The 13842-nt window shown below is 37.3% G+C and overlaps 1 protein-coding gene across 1 annotated transcript in view; it reads right to left on the bottom strand.

Annotated features, from left to right (window-relative positions):
* Positions 1–13842, bottom strand: part of ptprn2 (protein tyrosine phosphatase receptor type N2) — a 321077-nt gene that overhangs the window by 244463 nt on the left and 62772 nt on the right. The window contains exon 3 of the mRNA XM_088919449.1: positions 2029–2142. Within this exon, the coding sequence (XP_088775575.1) occupies positions 2029–2142 (114 nt within the window). The remainder of the gene's footprint in view (positions 1–2028; positions 2143–13842) is intronic.

Here is a 13842-nt window from a genome sequence, read left to right as displayed (position 1 = left end):
TCGCATATACTGTAGCACCAACAAAAAAACGTGTGACGTTTTGATGTGTTAATGTAAGCAGTAAACCGATGAACTGAACTTTAAAGCCAGCTGTCATTTCACATTTTTAATATAGAACTACCGTAACCAAAACACAGAAGTACAAGTGCTAGGAACAGGTAACTATACAGTATGTTTTTCTATGAGTTCTCTAATCCACCCAAGCAACAGATTACACACTGGACAGGATGCCAGTCCATCTCTGACTAGCTTTCTAAAGTATTTAAATTAAGTACATGACCCTGACGGATTCTTCACCCTCCTATACATAAAATATAATTTCCCTGAGTATTTTAAACTTACACTGCATTACATTACTGGGAGATAAGCAGATTTAGAAAAAGTCCTGTTGACCTAGGAGGATCTGTAAGTTATCCCATTTCAACACACTAATTAAGTGAAATGTGCTAAAACACTAGACAAAAACTAGTCTTAATGTGATTATGTACACTACACAAACTCAGAAATGCAGCACAGAATGTCCTCTGCTATAGACCTTTGTTGACTGTGGAGTAAAAACGGTATCCAATGACTCACTGGCAGGTCAGATTGGACTTGCTCACCAAAAAATTAGCTGATGTCCCAAACTGAAGCATTTCATACAGGAAAACTGAAGAGAACAGAGTAAATTTAATAACTTCAGTGAGCAGGTGCATGCCTTGGTTATATCTCAGCATTCTGGTATAACTGATCACTATTCATCAATAGCAATGGGAAAACGTTAACATTTTTGTAATTTATAGCACAGTGTATCAGCAGAATAAAATATTATGACCATTTGAGATGACAGCTTTGTACTTGGGCCTAGACTTTTAATAGTTTAACCCAGAATTTTCCAACCCTATTTCGGGAGTGCAAGTATGTCTGCAGGTTTTCTAGGTCTCTTTATACTGTAGCAGCAGTGCATGAAGAGCGAGGAGGAGACACTGTAAACTGTCCCAATTAAGACAATACCAGAATCATCTGATTTAGATCATTAGGAATTAAGATGGAAGGAAAACTGCAGACACTGGTCTGCCAGGACTGAAGCTAGACCATCCTGTCTTTACTCAATACAAAATAAACTGATAAATATTTCACAATGTTTTGGTCTTCTTATTCTTCTGTTACAATACATATTTTTCTGTTATCATTGCCCAGATTTGTCCAACATACCGGGTTGTTGGACCGGTAGCAGAACTGAATTGATTTTTTTTTCAAAGTTTTAATGAGACACAGCTCCAAATCAATTCCTTTTATGTTCGCAGGATTTCTAAAGAACTCAGAAGTGACCTCCTAGCTAACATTATAATAACAAGGCTGAAAGGGAAATTTACTCCAGAATTGATAAGAATATATGTTCAAGGTGAAGCAAGAGGTTTTAGTTTCTGATTTATGAAACATGTAGGATGTTAAACAGAGTTGGTATTACTTGTTCAAGCTCTAATAATGCCAGTTGTCCCCCCATACTTTTTTTCTCTCAATGGGTATATGGGAGGGGTGGTCCCCCTTGAACATTTCTCGCTCTCGGTTTTGCCTTGCATATTTTTATGCAAAGCGAAAGTGGGGTTTCAAGTGGGGTCTTGGGACTACCCCCATTGCTCCAAAACCATGCTCTCATCAATATCATATCTTCAGCAATCTCAACACCTGTGGAAGCAAAATAACCCTTTTTTTCAGGTGATAGTCAAATAACCCAAATTTACATAAGACTGAATGGGTAATCCCTCCTATTGCAAGTTGCATCACACTTCACACTGGCACTCCATCCTTGCAGGACACGTACTCTAGTACTGAATGGCTTTCTAAAGAATGTAAATATTTTATGATGCAATCTGTGGTGAGCACAGAGGATTTCATGAAAATCTTTTAATTTTCCCAGTTCACCTACTGTACACTATTGGCCAAGGTCCTTTGCATTCTCTTCTGCATGGAGAGATTCTGACATTTAAAGAAAAGCAACCCCCTAATACAGAGTGAAGATGAATTTCATGCCATACTATAATGTACCTCGCTGTGACAGTTTCTGAAGGAGGCTCCGAAGGCGTTGCAGAGCAGCTGGTGAAACTTCGTATCTGTAGACGTCTATCACCGGAACTCGCTGACACCTCCCAAACACTCCGTCTGCAAAGAGAAACCCACACACTCTCAGTTCCGAGACAGACCACAGCAGCAAAGGAACATGTCACAGCACTGATTGGCAACAAGCTGATTTGTACGTTTTTCTTCTCTTACTTGAGATATTTTGCGCTGTAGGGTGCGAACAAGTTCGATTGCAGCTGCATCTGTCAACCTCTTTAGATTGTTACACTAGCAAAAAAACCTTCAAATGCCATTTACAATTTTTTTCACAAAGTATTTTCTGAACGTATTGTTATAGCAAGTATTTCAATAGTTATAGCACTACAATAGTTCATGGTTTCTCATTAAACAATCAGATTAATTTGACAGAAAACTGTTCAAAAGGAAGTTTTCAGTCAGTTGTATTGTTTCCAGGACATCCCATTCAGTTAATCATTTAAATTAAGTCATTTTTTCATTCAGATCGCAGATGCATTTATCCCGAGGTAACTCATATTTACAGAACTGTAACTTCTTGGCATGATCAATCCCAACAATCTCAAGTGGGATGCTAAATCTGATTATGGAGAGAGCTCAAAGATTTTTTTCTCAGGCAAATGAAAAAATTGTGCACGACAGGCTATGCAATAATTTTACGCTCAATGGGAGCGTCGCTGTCATTCCCATCTGTGTGTGTTTGCCTGTTAATGTCAACTTCTGACTTTTCTGTTACAAATAAGTGAGCAAATTATTGAGTAGCTCATTGAAGAGAAACTCTGCAAAGGCATATATGCTAAGCTGTAGGAAAAAAAAATGTTCCTTGGCTACTACAGGGTGTTGTTAAACCCAAGGATGAGTGCAGGAATAAATGGCTAAGCATATCAGTTTACAGGCACAAATTAACACTAACTGAAGGCCCATCTGGAACAAAAACCAGAAGACGCAGGGTGCCTCGGGTCCAGTACTGAGAACAGCTGGTTTCATTTCTCTTTTTTATTCAAAATAGCAAGCAGCTATCTAGAAATGCTGCATAAAACGATCCCTTGCTATGAACACTCAATAACTGAGCGTTCACCTTAACAATCTCCAGAATTGGCTCCAAAAGGACATACTGTGATGAAAATTTAATCTTTCTAAGACCATATATTGGGTCAAAAAAGATTTCTTTCTCCAAAAAGGCTTTCATTTTCTTTCTCCTGTAGGTAGTGTTTTAAAAATGAAAAACAGTGCATAAAGCAATAGCAAGCATGCTAAAATAAGTATGCTTCTAACGGGTTCGAAAACACCACTATCACCACCCAGACATCAACCTTATAGCAGTGGCCTCTTGTAAGCCTTGAATTTTTGTTTAGAACTAATGGCTGCTGTTTTTTTGACAGAATTATATTGCATTAAGATAAGCATTCAGCCATCAATAAAGAGACTTTATCTAGGTCTTGCTAATCTCTCCTATCAGCAAGCCCCAGCTCCAGTCAATACATATTGCTAGGCAACAAAAGCAGGACCTGTTATCAGCTTCATATTTCAATGGCTATCTGGACAAGAAAGGAAAGCTGGAACACTCAGGGTCACAATACACAGAGAATAGAAGTGGCATCTCTCACAGAATATAAATTACTGCAAATCTTTTAACAGCAGATTTATTCTAGTCAGCATTCTAAAAGAAAGGCAAAAATTTTACCCTGTTATTTTACTTTAATGAGTGTGGAAGGAAAATCATAAACAAAAATTGTTCTAAATAAAATCATTTTAGTTTTCATTTTTGAATGTTTTGCTGTGGATGTGAAGGGCTATCCATTGTAATGGATAGAATTACAATGGATAAACTGTTCTAATATAACAGTATGCTACAGGAACAGTATGGTACAGCATGAAGTGTAGAAAAAAGATTTCTACAATAGTTACTATTGCAGAAAATGAGATTCACAAGCCACAGGAACAGCTGGGGGACATTTGTGATAGTGTGGTGCATAGGATTGTATGGTACCGTATAATATAAGAATTATATCTAAAGATGCCTCCCATCCTCTGAATTCTTAGTTTGTGATGTTTTCACCAAAGTTTCAGAGTCCCTGAGCTGTTAAAAATGTGTATAAAAGATCCCGTATCCCATACTCTACACAAACACTGAATGCAAGTTGTGAATGGTTTTTGCAAGGGAACAGGTAAAGGTTTATTTTAGGCTGAAAGGAAAAGAGACACAACATTTCAGTCGGGGGGACCTTCTTCGGGTGTCAGAAATTTTAGGAGTTATATTTAATTATTTTAATTAATTGTATTATTTGTAATGGGGGAAACCTAAGACAAATCTTCCCTTTGATTGGACAATAAAGGTGACCTAATCTAATATTATTAAGCAGAAGACTCACTGTCCTGCATGAGGAAAGGGGGATTTCTAATGAGCACCGCATGCAAATTGCATGGAAGCCTTTTCTTTTTGTTGATGGTTAGATTTGTCACAGCACCACATTGAAGGAGGTGGTAATTGTCAGCCTTTCACACTCAGAAGCACCTGTTCTCATTGTGTCTTCATATAAGACAAATAGATGTTTGCCGTTTCTATCAGCTCCCTTCTCTGCCACAGATTTCTTAAACAAAAGGTTTATTTTGAGCGTATCCAAGGTGCCCATGAGCGGCACGCACATTTTTAGAATAATGTATAAAAAGCACTCAGGAAAAAAACAAAACAGAATTGCTTATACAAGGTCTTAAATAAAAGGCTTTCATTTTTATGATATACACAGAACAGCTCTTAATGAGTGGTGGATTGTTACCACTGAAACTGTAATTCTTTCCTCCGCCACTCATATCAACCATCATTGGGCTGTTTTTAGGATTGAGTGATTTGAAATGATTATTACTTGGATTGCAGCTGGCCTTGGCTTCTGTCCAAATCTAAACCCATGTAGCCGTGAACTTTTGTATTGGAAGGCATCTTAAAAAAATGTAGAAGAATAACATACAGAAAACAGAAGATGCAAAAAGTTAAAAATGCAGAAGAATGTACACCACAGAAGAACTGTACTGTAGGTTGCAACAATGAGATAATTCTCAATCAAGAATTCCAAATGGTTCACATACTGTATTCATCTTTTTAGAAATAATCTTCTGGACTCAAAGTAATAAAGTACTTATTATGAATAGTTATTTTAAAAGATATTTCTTGCCAAAGAAAAAGATATCCCATTCAGGGTTCACAGCAACATACAGTACAGTATTTCTCTCTACATCGCAGAGAACCAGAAATGCAGAAAAGCAATAACACCGGGACTCCCAAGTGGCCAAACCAGTTAAAGGGGCTCAATCAGAGAGTGATTTGCTCCCCAGTCCAGATGTCACTACTTCCAGCCATTTTTACATCAGTAGCCAGATACTGCATAACCAGATCTTTCCAAGTGGTATTGCGCATTTCAGTCCTATCAGGATAGAGATCTAGCGGGGATTAGTCAAATAGGAATCTCTTGTTTTTTTGGTTTGAAAGCAACCAACACAGCCTCTTAGAAACATATTAGTATTAAGTGTGCATACATACAAGGGTCAAACCACCTGGATCAATAGCAGTGAACACCTCAGGAGACAGGGGTTTTCTTTAACCAGATATGAACCAATAAAATACTACAAACAACACATACTGTTCAGTAAGGTGGGAGTGGTCACTTTTTGGATTTAAAAAAAGATCAGATGCTTTGTAAAACATAAAATTTACTAAAGGCACTGTACTAATTAGCTTGGAGTTCAAGTGTAGTTACTGTAAATACTAGTGATAATGCTAGTGTGTTATACACTATGCAAAACAATTCATATATCAAAATACATGGTTGTGTGTTGGATGGATTAAAACACTGAACATAAGAAGTCTAACAGAATAGATCTGTGAAATATTGTTAGTGTATCACACTTAATCTTTCTTTTGTAAAGATTCAATCAAAGCTGAGACCTGGGTCTGACAGTTTGTGGGAATGGTATTTTTATCAAGTCATTTTAGCAACAATAAGGAAACTACAATTACATACTGTATATAGATTTAGAAACTTTAAAAAGAACATCTATCAAAAGCAATTCTACTGGGTTTTTTTCTCGTTGTTTTCCTCTTTCCAGATTTTTCTCTTATAACAAGTGCTTGATTCATACAGTATAATCAGGTGTTCTGATTTGGAGCGCAAACAGCATGAAACAAACATTCTGTAGATGGGTAAAGAAGGCTGCTGTATTATTCCATCTGAATGATGCAATCAAACTAAATACAACCCCCTTCTATTCTTAGATATTACAATTTTTAACAATCACTTTACAAATGACAGCAGGCCCCATTTGCGAAATGACCGAGGGCATCTCGCAACACTGCTATTTCTCATAATTGCAGGCTGCCTCTTCAAATGTGAAAAGCATTATTATGAGTTACCAGCTTGTGGCACTAATTTTCATAAATGACCGTGGAGATATTGCATACATAAAATACCACTCATTGTAATGTAGTTAATTCAGGAGAACAGTATCAAAATATGGTCTATTTAGGAAAAAAGGCGATGCCTTCAACATATGCATGTCTTTATAGCTAGAAATAAATGGGTAGTCAACTACATGTTCTCTTGAAGAAATCACTTGGAACTAGATTCCTAAAACAATGATCTAATCTTATGAAAGCCAAACATCACCGCTTGAACTCCAGCTGGCAAAAAATGAGAAAGAAATGTTAAATATTGATTGAAAAGGGTTTTTACCCGTCTATATTACTTTTTATGTATGACCTTTGAGAGCTATAAGAGCTAACAGTCCATTATACTTGACATCATTTTTCTGAAAACATTTCTGGCTAGTGCACAGCACTCATCAACTCTCCTATCTTCTAACACATATTACAACTTATACGAAAGTAAATGGGAAGTATTTGATGGTGCACTTGCTTCGATCATACACAGAGATGTGTGAAATTCCGATAACCCGGTTTGCAACTTTTTTTTTAAAGTTAAAAGAACAGAGAAATTAAGATGAAACACTAGAAGACCCCACTCTTATTATAATCCAATGTGTAAAAACACAGTGATAAATTACTTGGTCATAATGTTATGTGGGTGTTTTTGGGCTCGATCATGGTTTGAGAGAGGAACTGGAAAACGATAAAAGAACACCCTTACTTAAATCTTTATTAACTTTAAAAGAGAAATAAAAACTGGCTCATTAGCAAAAATAATAGATTAGATCCTTATACCCCATTTATGATATAACTACTAACTATATTCAATTCTTCTCATTGTTACCAGAGGCTGTTCGAGCTTGAGCATAGCCTCCCTCAAGCTTGTTCTGTTTAAGATGCAGGAGCTATCACAAATTCCACTGGTACTTGAACTTGAACTTTATTGCCATATGTAACCGGTACTGGTACAATGGAATTCTTACTTACAGAAAGTCTCTCGATTGTAAAACAAGTGTAAAAAACAAGACAAAGTGCAAACAGTGCATCAAGACAATGTACAAACAAACAATAGACAATGTGCAAGTAAACATGTAGACAGTTTGAATGTAAACAATACAGACGTGTAAACAATGACTGGAGATGTGCAATAGATAAGAAATCATAAAGAGGTAGATGGTGATGGTGTAGGTGAGGTCCGAGGGGGATGGCTAAATGTGTTCGCCAGTCTCACTGCTTGTGGATAGAAGCTATTGAAGAATCTAGTGGTAAGTGTCCGTATGCTCTTATATCTCTTGCCTGAGGGCAGTGGGGTGAAGAGCTCATGCCCGGGGTGGTGACTGTCCTCTGTGATGGCCAGAATTCTACCACGGCAGCGGTCCTCATAGAGCTGTTTAATCTCGGTGAGACCGCAGCCGATGATCTTCTGGGCCATATTGACCATTCTCTGCAGTGCCTTTCTTTCTCGCGAAGAGGTGTTGCCATACCACACGGTGATCCCGTTGGTGAGGACGCTCTCGATGGTGCAGCGGTACTGCTTCAACAATGGTATCTCATTTCACCTCTGACGGCCACGACCACTCTAATCTCTCCGTCTGTGTTCTCAAAGACGGTTTTCCAAACTCATACATCAGAAAGACCACCGAAACTAAAATTATTCTGCAGCTAGGATCACACCTTCTCCCTTCCCTTAACGACAGACTACTGTTCTTTTAAATTTTCTCCATTCATTGGAAGTTTCATTTCACACCTCTCTGCACCCATTCTGACTTCACACCTCTTGATTGGCCTCTCTTTCTGTCCCCTGCTCCCGCCTCTCACTCCTCCTCCCTCCCAACCTTTGTTCTCCCGCTACTTTACCTTTGCCTACTGCCCTGTCTCTCTCACACCTGAAGAAGGCTCCACGGCCGAAACGTTGTGTTCTCTTTCTTCTTTTTTTCAGCATGGAATAAACCTATTACTTGTTCCTTTGCAGCCTACGCATGCTGACGCAGCTACCCACCTGAACTGCTTCAACAATAGCCAGCTTATACGCTATATAAGAACTTCAGCTAGCTTCCAGATGAGCCTAGGACCTTCTTTCAGTTTGGTTCAACCTATACATCCACATACAGTAGTTTCCAGTTTTTTTTCTCCATTTATATTTACAGTATACACTATAAGCCAGTATATGGCTTCCAGAATGATTATCGAGTCACTTCCTTAACATTTTACTACAACTTAGGTAACTATTAACACCATTTTGAACAACATACCAATGTTGAAAATGGATGGTGGTGTTGCATTGAATCAATGACACATATCTGTTTTTTGAAAAAATATGCAAAGAAAAATCTAATTGATTTCCAATTGAAAAATAAACCCTGAGTGTACCCTAACTGTACAGTTTTCAGTGCCAATTTTAAAAATAAGAAAAAAAATGCTTCCTGGTTTTACAGTGCAATCAAATATATACAGTATGATCACAAATTGGGTGAAAGTAAAAAAAAGTCAATTTTTTCGTCATCAAAAAACATGACAAAGTTGTTAAAGCAATCAATGTATTAAAGAAAACCCCCACTATATGAAATCATACTCATCAGTAGACAGAGGGGAAGTAAAAACCGAAATACGGTAGTCAAGTTACACAACACTGCAAAATGACGTCTCCCATCCATTCATCCATTACTGGTTTGACAAGAAAGCCACATGTACTGGTAAGGGCCCAGACAATCTAAAACCTATACTAGAAGCACAGAGTGCAAATCGGACGTGTGAGTGATTGACTTCTCTTGCTCTGATTTGTAAGGGCAATGCAGGACAAAACAAAATGCTCTGAAAAATATTGTAATTTATCTGGAACCTGTGTCCACCATAGGAGGAAAAGACACATCTTAGCTTGACAAAGATTGTTGCTGGCACTCATTTACTGTGCCGCTACACTTACATGTACCTGCAAATGAAGCAAATATATTTTTATTTTTTTATAATAAATAAGTGTACCGAGGTGCCTTAGGGCATGTGCAATGTTAGATGCTGGCTTCCTGATGGGTAGAAAGATTTGTTAAACTCTTCATGTAAAAAGAGTACATGTGTGTTTCTGTGAGTGTATCTTGGTTGGGAACAGGAGAAGATACATAAACTGAGAAGTTAGAGAATATACAGTAGCAGCTATAGAGAAAGTGAGAAACTGAGATTCTGTGTATGACGCCTATAGAAAATTGTGGAAAACTGCAAAATACTGCTGAAATTTCTGCTGTTTTTACAATAATCTAAGAAGTTATGCAATAACGTGTGTGTAACAGGTTATCTCCTGCACAAATGTCTGCTACTCAGACACACCAATCCATATAAACTGTAGGCGAAAAGCAATCAAAGCAATTTGACTGTAGGAGTCGATTTTCTGTATACATTTTCTTATCAAACCAAAATGTTACATTTATCCCTTATCAGAACAGTAAGTACAAAACAGAAAGGGAGCAGATCAAAAATAACAGATGTGCTGCTGCAGAGCCCAGTCTGGAATTCACACCAAGTTTCGACAGATCGATTAAGATTAAGATGTTCTATCAGTCTGACAAACGTTATTGCGATCATGGAAAGGATGGAGATTATTAGGAACTGTCAACAAAAGTTAAAAAGATATTAAAAATGCCAGAAGGGACTGGAATAATCCCAGTTTGCTTTCCAGTCCCAGAATAGCAAACAAACATGGAAGAACATCAGAAGAGTATCCGAGATGATAATGGTTTAATGACTTAACATGGAAAAGAGATATTATTACTTAATTGACTGCAAAAAATACATAAAAAATAATTCAATCCCAGATCATAAACAGAATGCTTCATTCTCAATAAATCATAACACTATATTCCTGGGTTAACAGTGTGAAATAAAACATTTCAATTCTGATTACCAGAGGCCTAAAAACTGGACAGTACACTAATTTCTCCCCTCCCCATCCTTGGTTACAATATTACAATACTGTACAGAGGATTACAGAGGAGCCTAGATGGCAAAGGGACCACCCTTATGTAATGATGCCCCCCATCCCATTTTCTGTACAGCACTCACCCCTGGTTATCAAACCTGGAGTCAACTTCTAAGGTGCTGGACTGTCATCACTCTCAACATTTTCTCCTTAATAAAGCATTTAATAAAGTTACCATTTCCATATTTATTTGTAGAGCTGGTTTTAACATTAGGCACAGAAGTGGGTAATTTGTCTTAAAACACTATGCAGACATGCTGTACCTTTGCTTCACTGGAATAGTTGTGCCAAAAATGTAACTCACCACAATGTCTGTCATCTGTCACTTTGGTTGAAATAGGACCTCCTCTTTCCCCCCTCCACCCATCTGAATCCTATATAGATCATTAATCCTGGCAGGAGCGGGATAATCATAAAAAAATATTGCACCATTCTTTCCTTGCATTGCCCATCATTATGCTCAGTGAAAAACATGCCTGGGAGAAGGATGTAGATCATGTTTTCTCAGATGAGGAGTGGGAGTCTATCTTGCAGAGGGTGTATTGCTTGTCTGTCTGTGCTAAGCGTGGCATAATACAATTCAAAAGTGTACACCATCTACAGTACATCTATCAAACTTCTGATAGCTAAAACATACTCTGATGAAACCCACATATGAAAGGTATAATCGAAAATGTGTTTCACTGTTTCATATGTACTGGGCCTGTGACAAGTTGCTCTTATTTTGCTAATCTATTTTTCAAAACACTTTCAGAGTTTTGGAATACACCCATTGCGCTTTTTCTAATACTGTATATCTTTGCCATCTTATCTGCCTCAAGAACACCAGTCTAACAGATACCAGTTGTAGACAGATACCCAAGCCAAGATATACTATTTGTTTTGGTTCTTGAAACTTTCTAGAATCAAGACAGATTTTCAAAAACCAAGAGTCATTTCAGAACTGCAGAAAAATCACCTTTAACTATCAAGAAGCTACTTTTTTAAGGCTCTAACAAATGAGAATCAAAATAAGTGTTGAAGGGGAATTTTCAGACTATTGAAACATCAAGTCTGCTAATTAAGGACTATACAAAATTTATCTATGGTAGGCAAGAAGGAACAAGTTAAAAGCCAGTTTTACATGACATGACTTGTTACCAGACATTTGTTCCAGTGAGGAAGAAAATGATAGATGACTTTCTGAAGCTGGATCAATCCAACTCAAAGTCTGTATTAAAATAAAGCAACACATAAAATATATTGGGTGTTAAGAATACCATATATAGCAAAGTCAAAGTTATAGTAAGTGCACTTAAAATGTTCATTATCTGAATAAAGCTTTAGTTCCCTCACAATTAAAACAGTATCAACGTTTTAACTGGCATGGTACACCATGAATTAGATGGTGTGTTATTTATATCTTTTCTAGAACTGTTGTAAATTTGTAACTTAGTTCATCTTTCATTTTATAAAGTTTCACATTGGAAAATTTTAGACCGGTTTGGAAATACTTTGCCCTTTTTATTTTGGAATGTTACAACCTTTAAAAAAATCATGTTACTGAAAACTTTGGTTGTCTTTCAGCTTCAGATGAGTTCTAGCACTACCTCCCTATCCATGGGACACTAAATGTAGACTTTGCATGACAACTGAGGGAAAATAACACAAGTCGACTAAGCTAATCAACCATGCAAAATGACAAACATAATAGAATACAAAACAAAAAAAGGCTATCAATCATGATACTGCGAGCAGTTGCATGAGTGCAGCAGCTGCACCTGAAGTATTGTTTTAACCAAAGCATCAGGCTGTAGCAGAGATATAAGAGCAATCGATCATGGTAGGTGTCATCAGTGATCAATCACTTGTCCAAGTCTAAGCCTGTGTGGAAGAACTTCAGATGCATGTCTTCAGATTGGAAGATCTGAGTAAACTGGTATCTGCAATGTGATATGGCCATTTACTAGCAAAGACAAGAGGAGAAGCACAGATTGATCCAAATCCCGATTTTTTTTATCTTATTGACATTAGTGATTTTCTTCATTGGTACACCTTGTAGCAAGACCTTTTTAAAAGGAAGACCAAGTGAAAACAGTTGAACTTTGAAGTTTTGCATGCTGATGACACAGACACAGAAAGCCAATGCACTTGTATACTCTTGTGTTTTCTTCAGATTACTTCAGGAGACATTACCCCAAGTGACGTTTAGTCATAGAAACTTTTACTTGGTTGGTAACAATGGTCACAATTGAGTTTTGATCGATTTCAGTTACAGCACAAAAGCAGGAAGAATAATGAAAAAATGGAAATGACAGAACTCAATTATCTGTCTCAAAAGACAGAAGATTACACACCTACACCTCAAGACTTTTCTTCACTAACAATGAAGAAGAAGATCTGGATTCAACAATAAATCACATCATCGTTGGTGTTCCCCGAATTAAGGAGATGTACTTCTATCATACAAATAAATTTGAAACTTTCATTTCAATGTGACTATATATTGTATTTTTAACTACAGTATATACTGTATACGGTACAAGGCTTTTACATTCAGACAAGTTGGAGGTTCTTGTCATAATTGTCCTCCTCAGTCATCTGAGGAAAAAGACAACTGGCCAGCTGACATTTAAAACAAGGACGCTGAGGCTTCTAGGTTGGTCATTGACCTCTACAAGATGGAAAGGTAGAAGATCCCCTGGCATGCACTGCACCAGAGAAGGCAGCAAAGATGCAGCTGGCCGGTGTAAAAGGTTTTTTTTAAAAAGAAGGACTGACTTTTTGGAAGAAAGACAAAACGAGAAGAGTTTTGGAAGAAACTTTCGAAGCTGGTAAGCAGCTTAGCTACAAATCTGTGATTTAGAGAAGGACTAAAGAAGTGAGCTAGAGCACAGACAGAGCTACAGATTTTCTTTGCATTTTCTTCTGTTATTGGTCTTCCTGCCTTACTAAAAATAAAAAGAGTAATTTTCACCATATGGCTGCATTTGCACCTGTTGTTACCGGGAGCCATTTAAAAAAAATCCCTCTACTGCACCCCAACCCCCTAGGTAAGCCAAGATATAGTCAAGTTCATTTACTTGTACACCACTCTACTCTACATTATTTAAAAAACATATTATAATCATAATAAACATGTCCTGATAACCAACAAGCTGTGCATTGATGGATGGAGGAGACTATTTGAAATGACACAGCAAATAAAATTAGCATAGGATTAAACCGTTTTAAAACCCCAAAAGCAATGTGTTCCAGTATTACAGAGCTATACTGGGAGGTTTTGTATTTCATGGCTTGACCAACTTAGTCTCATAGGAAACATGCATACGTTTTAAAGGCACAATACAGCTTTCTTCATGCTAACAGGAGGCATCCATTTATAAGGAGATACAGCCAAGCT

The sequence above is a fragment of the Atractosteus spatula genome, chromosome 6 (assembly GCF_055471065.1).
Source record: "Atractosteus spatula isolate fAtrSpa1 chromosome 6, fAtrSpa1.hap1, whole genome shotgun sequence".
Taxonomy (NCBI): Eukaryota; Metazoa; Chordata; class Actinopteri; order Semionotiformes; family Lepisosteidae; genus Atractosteus; species Atractosteus spatula.
The sequence above is the reverse complement of the archived record's forward strand: the minus strand, read 5'-3'. Positions and strand labels throughout refer to the sequence as shown.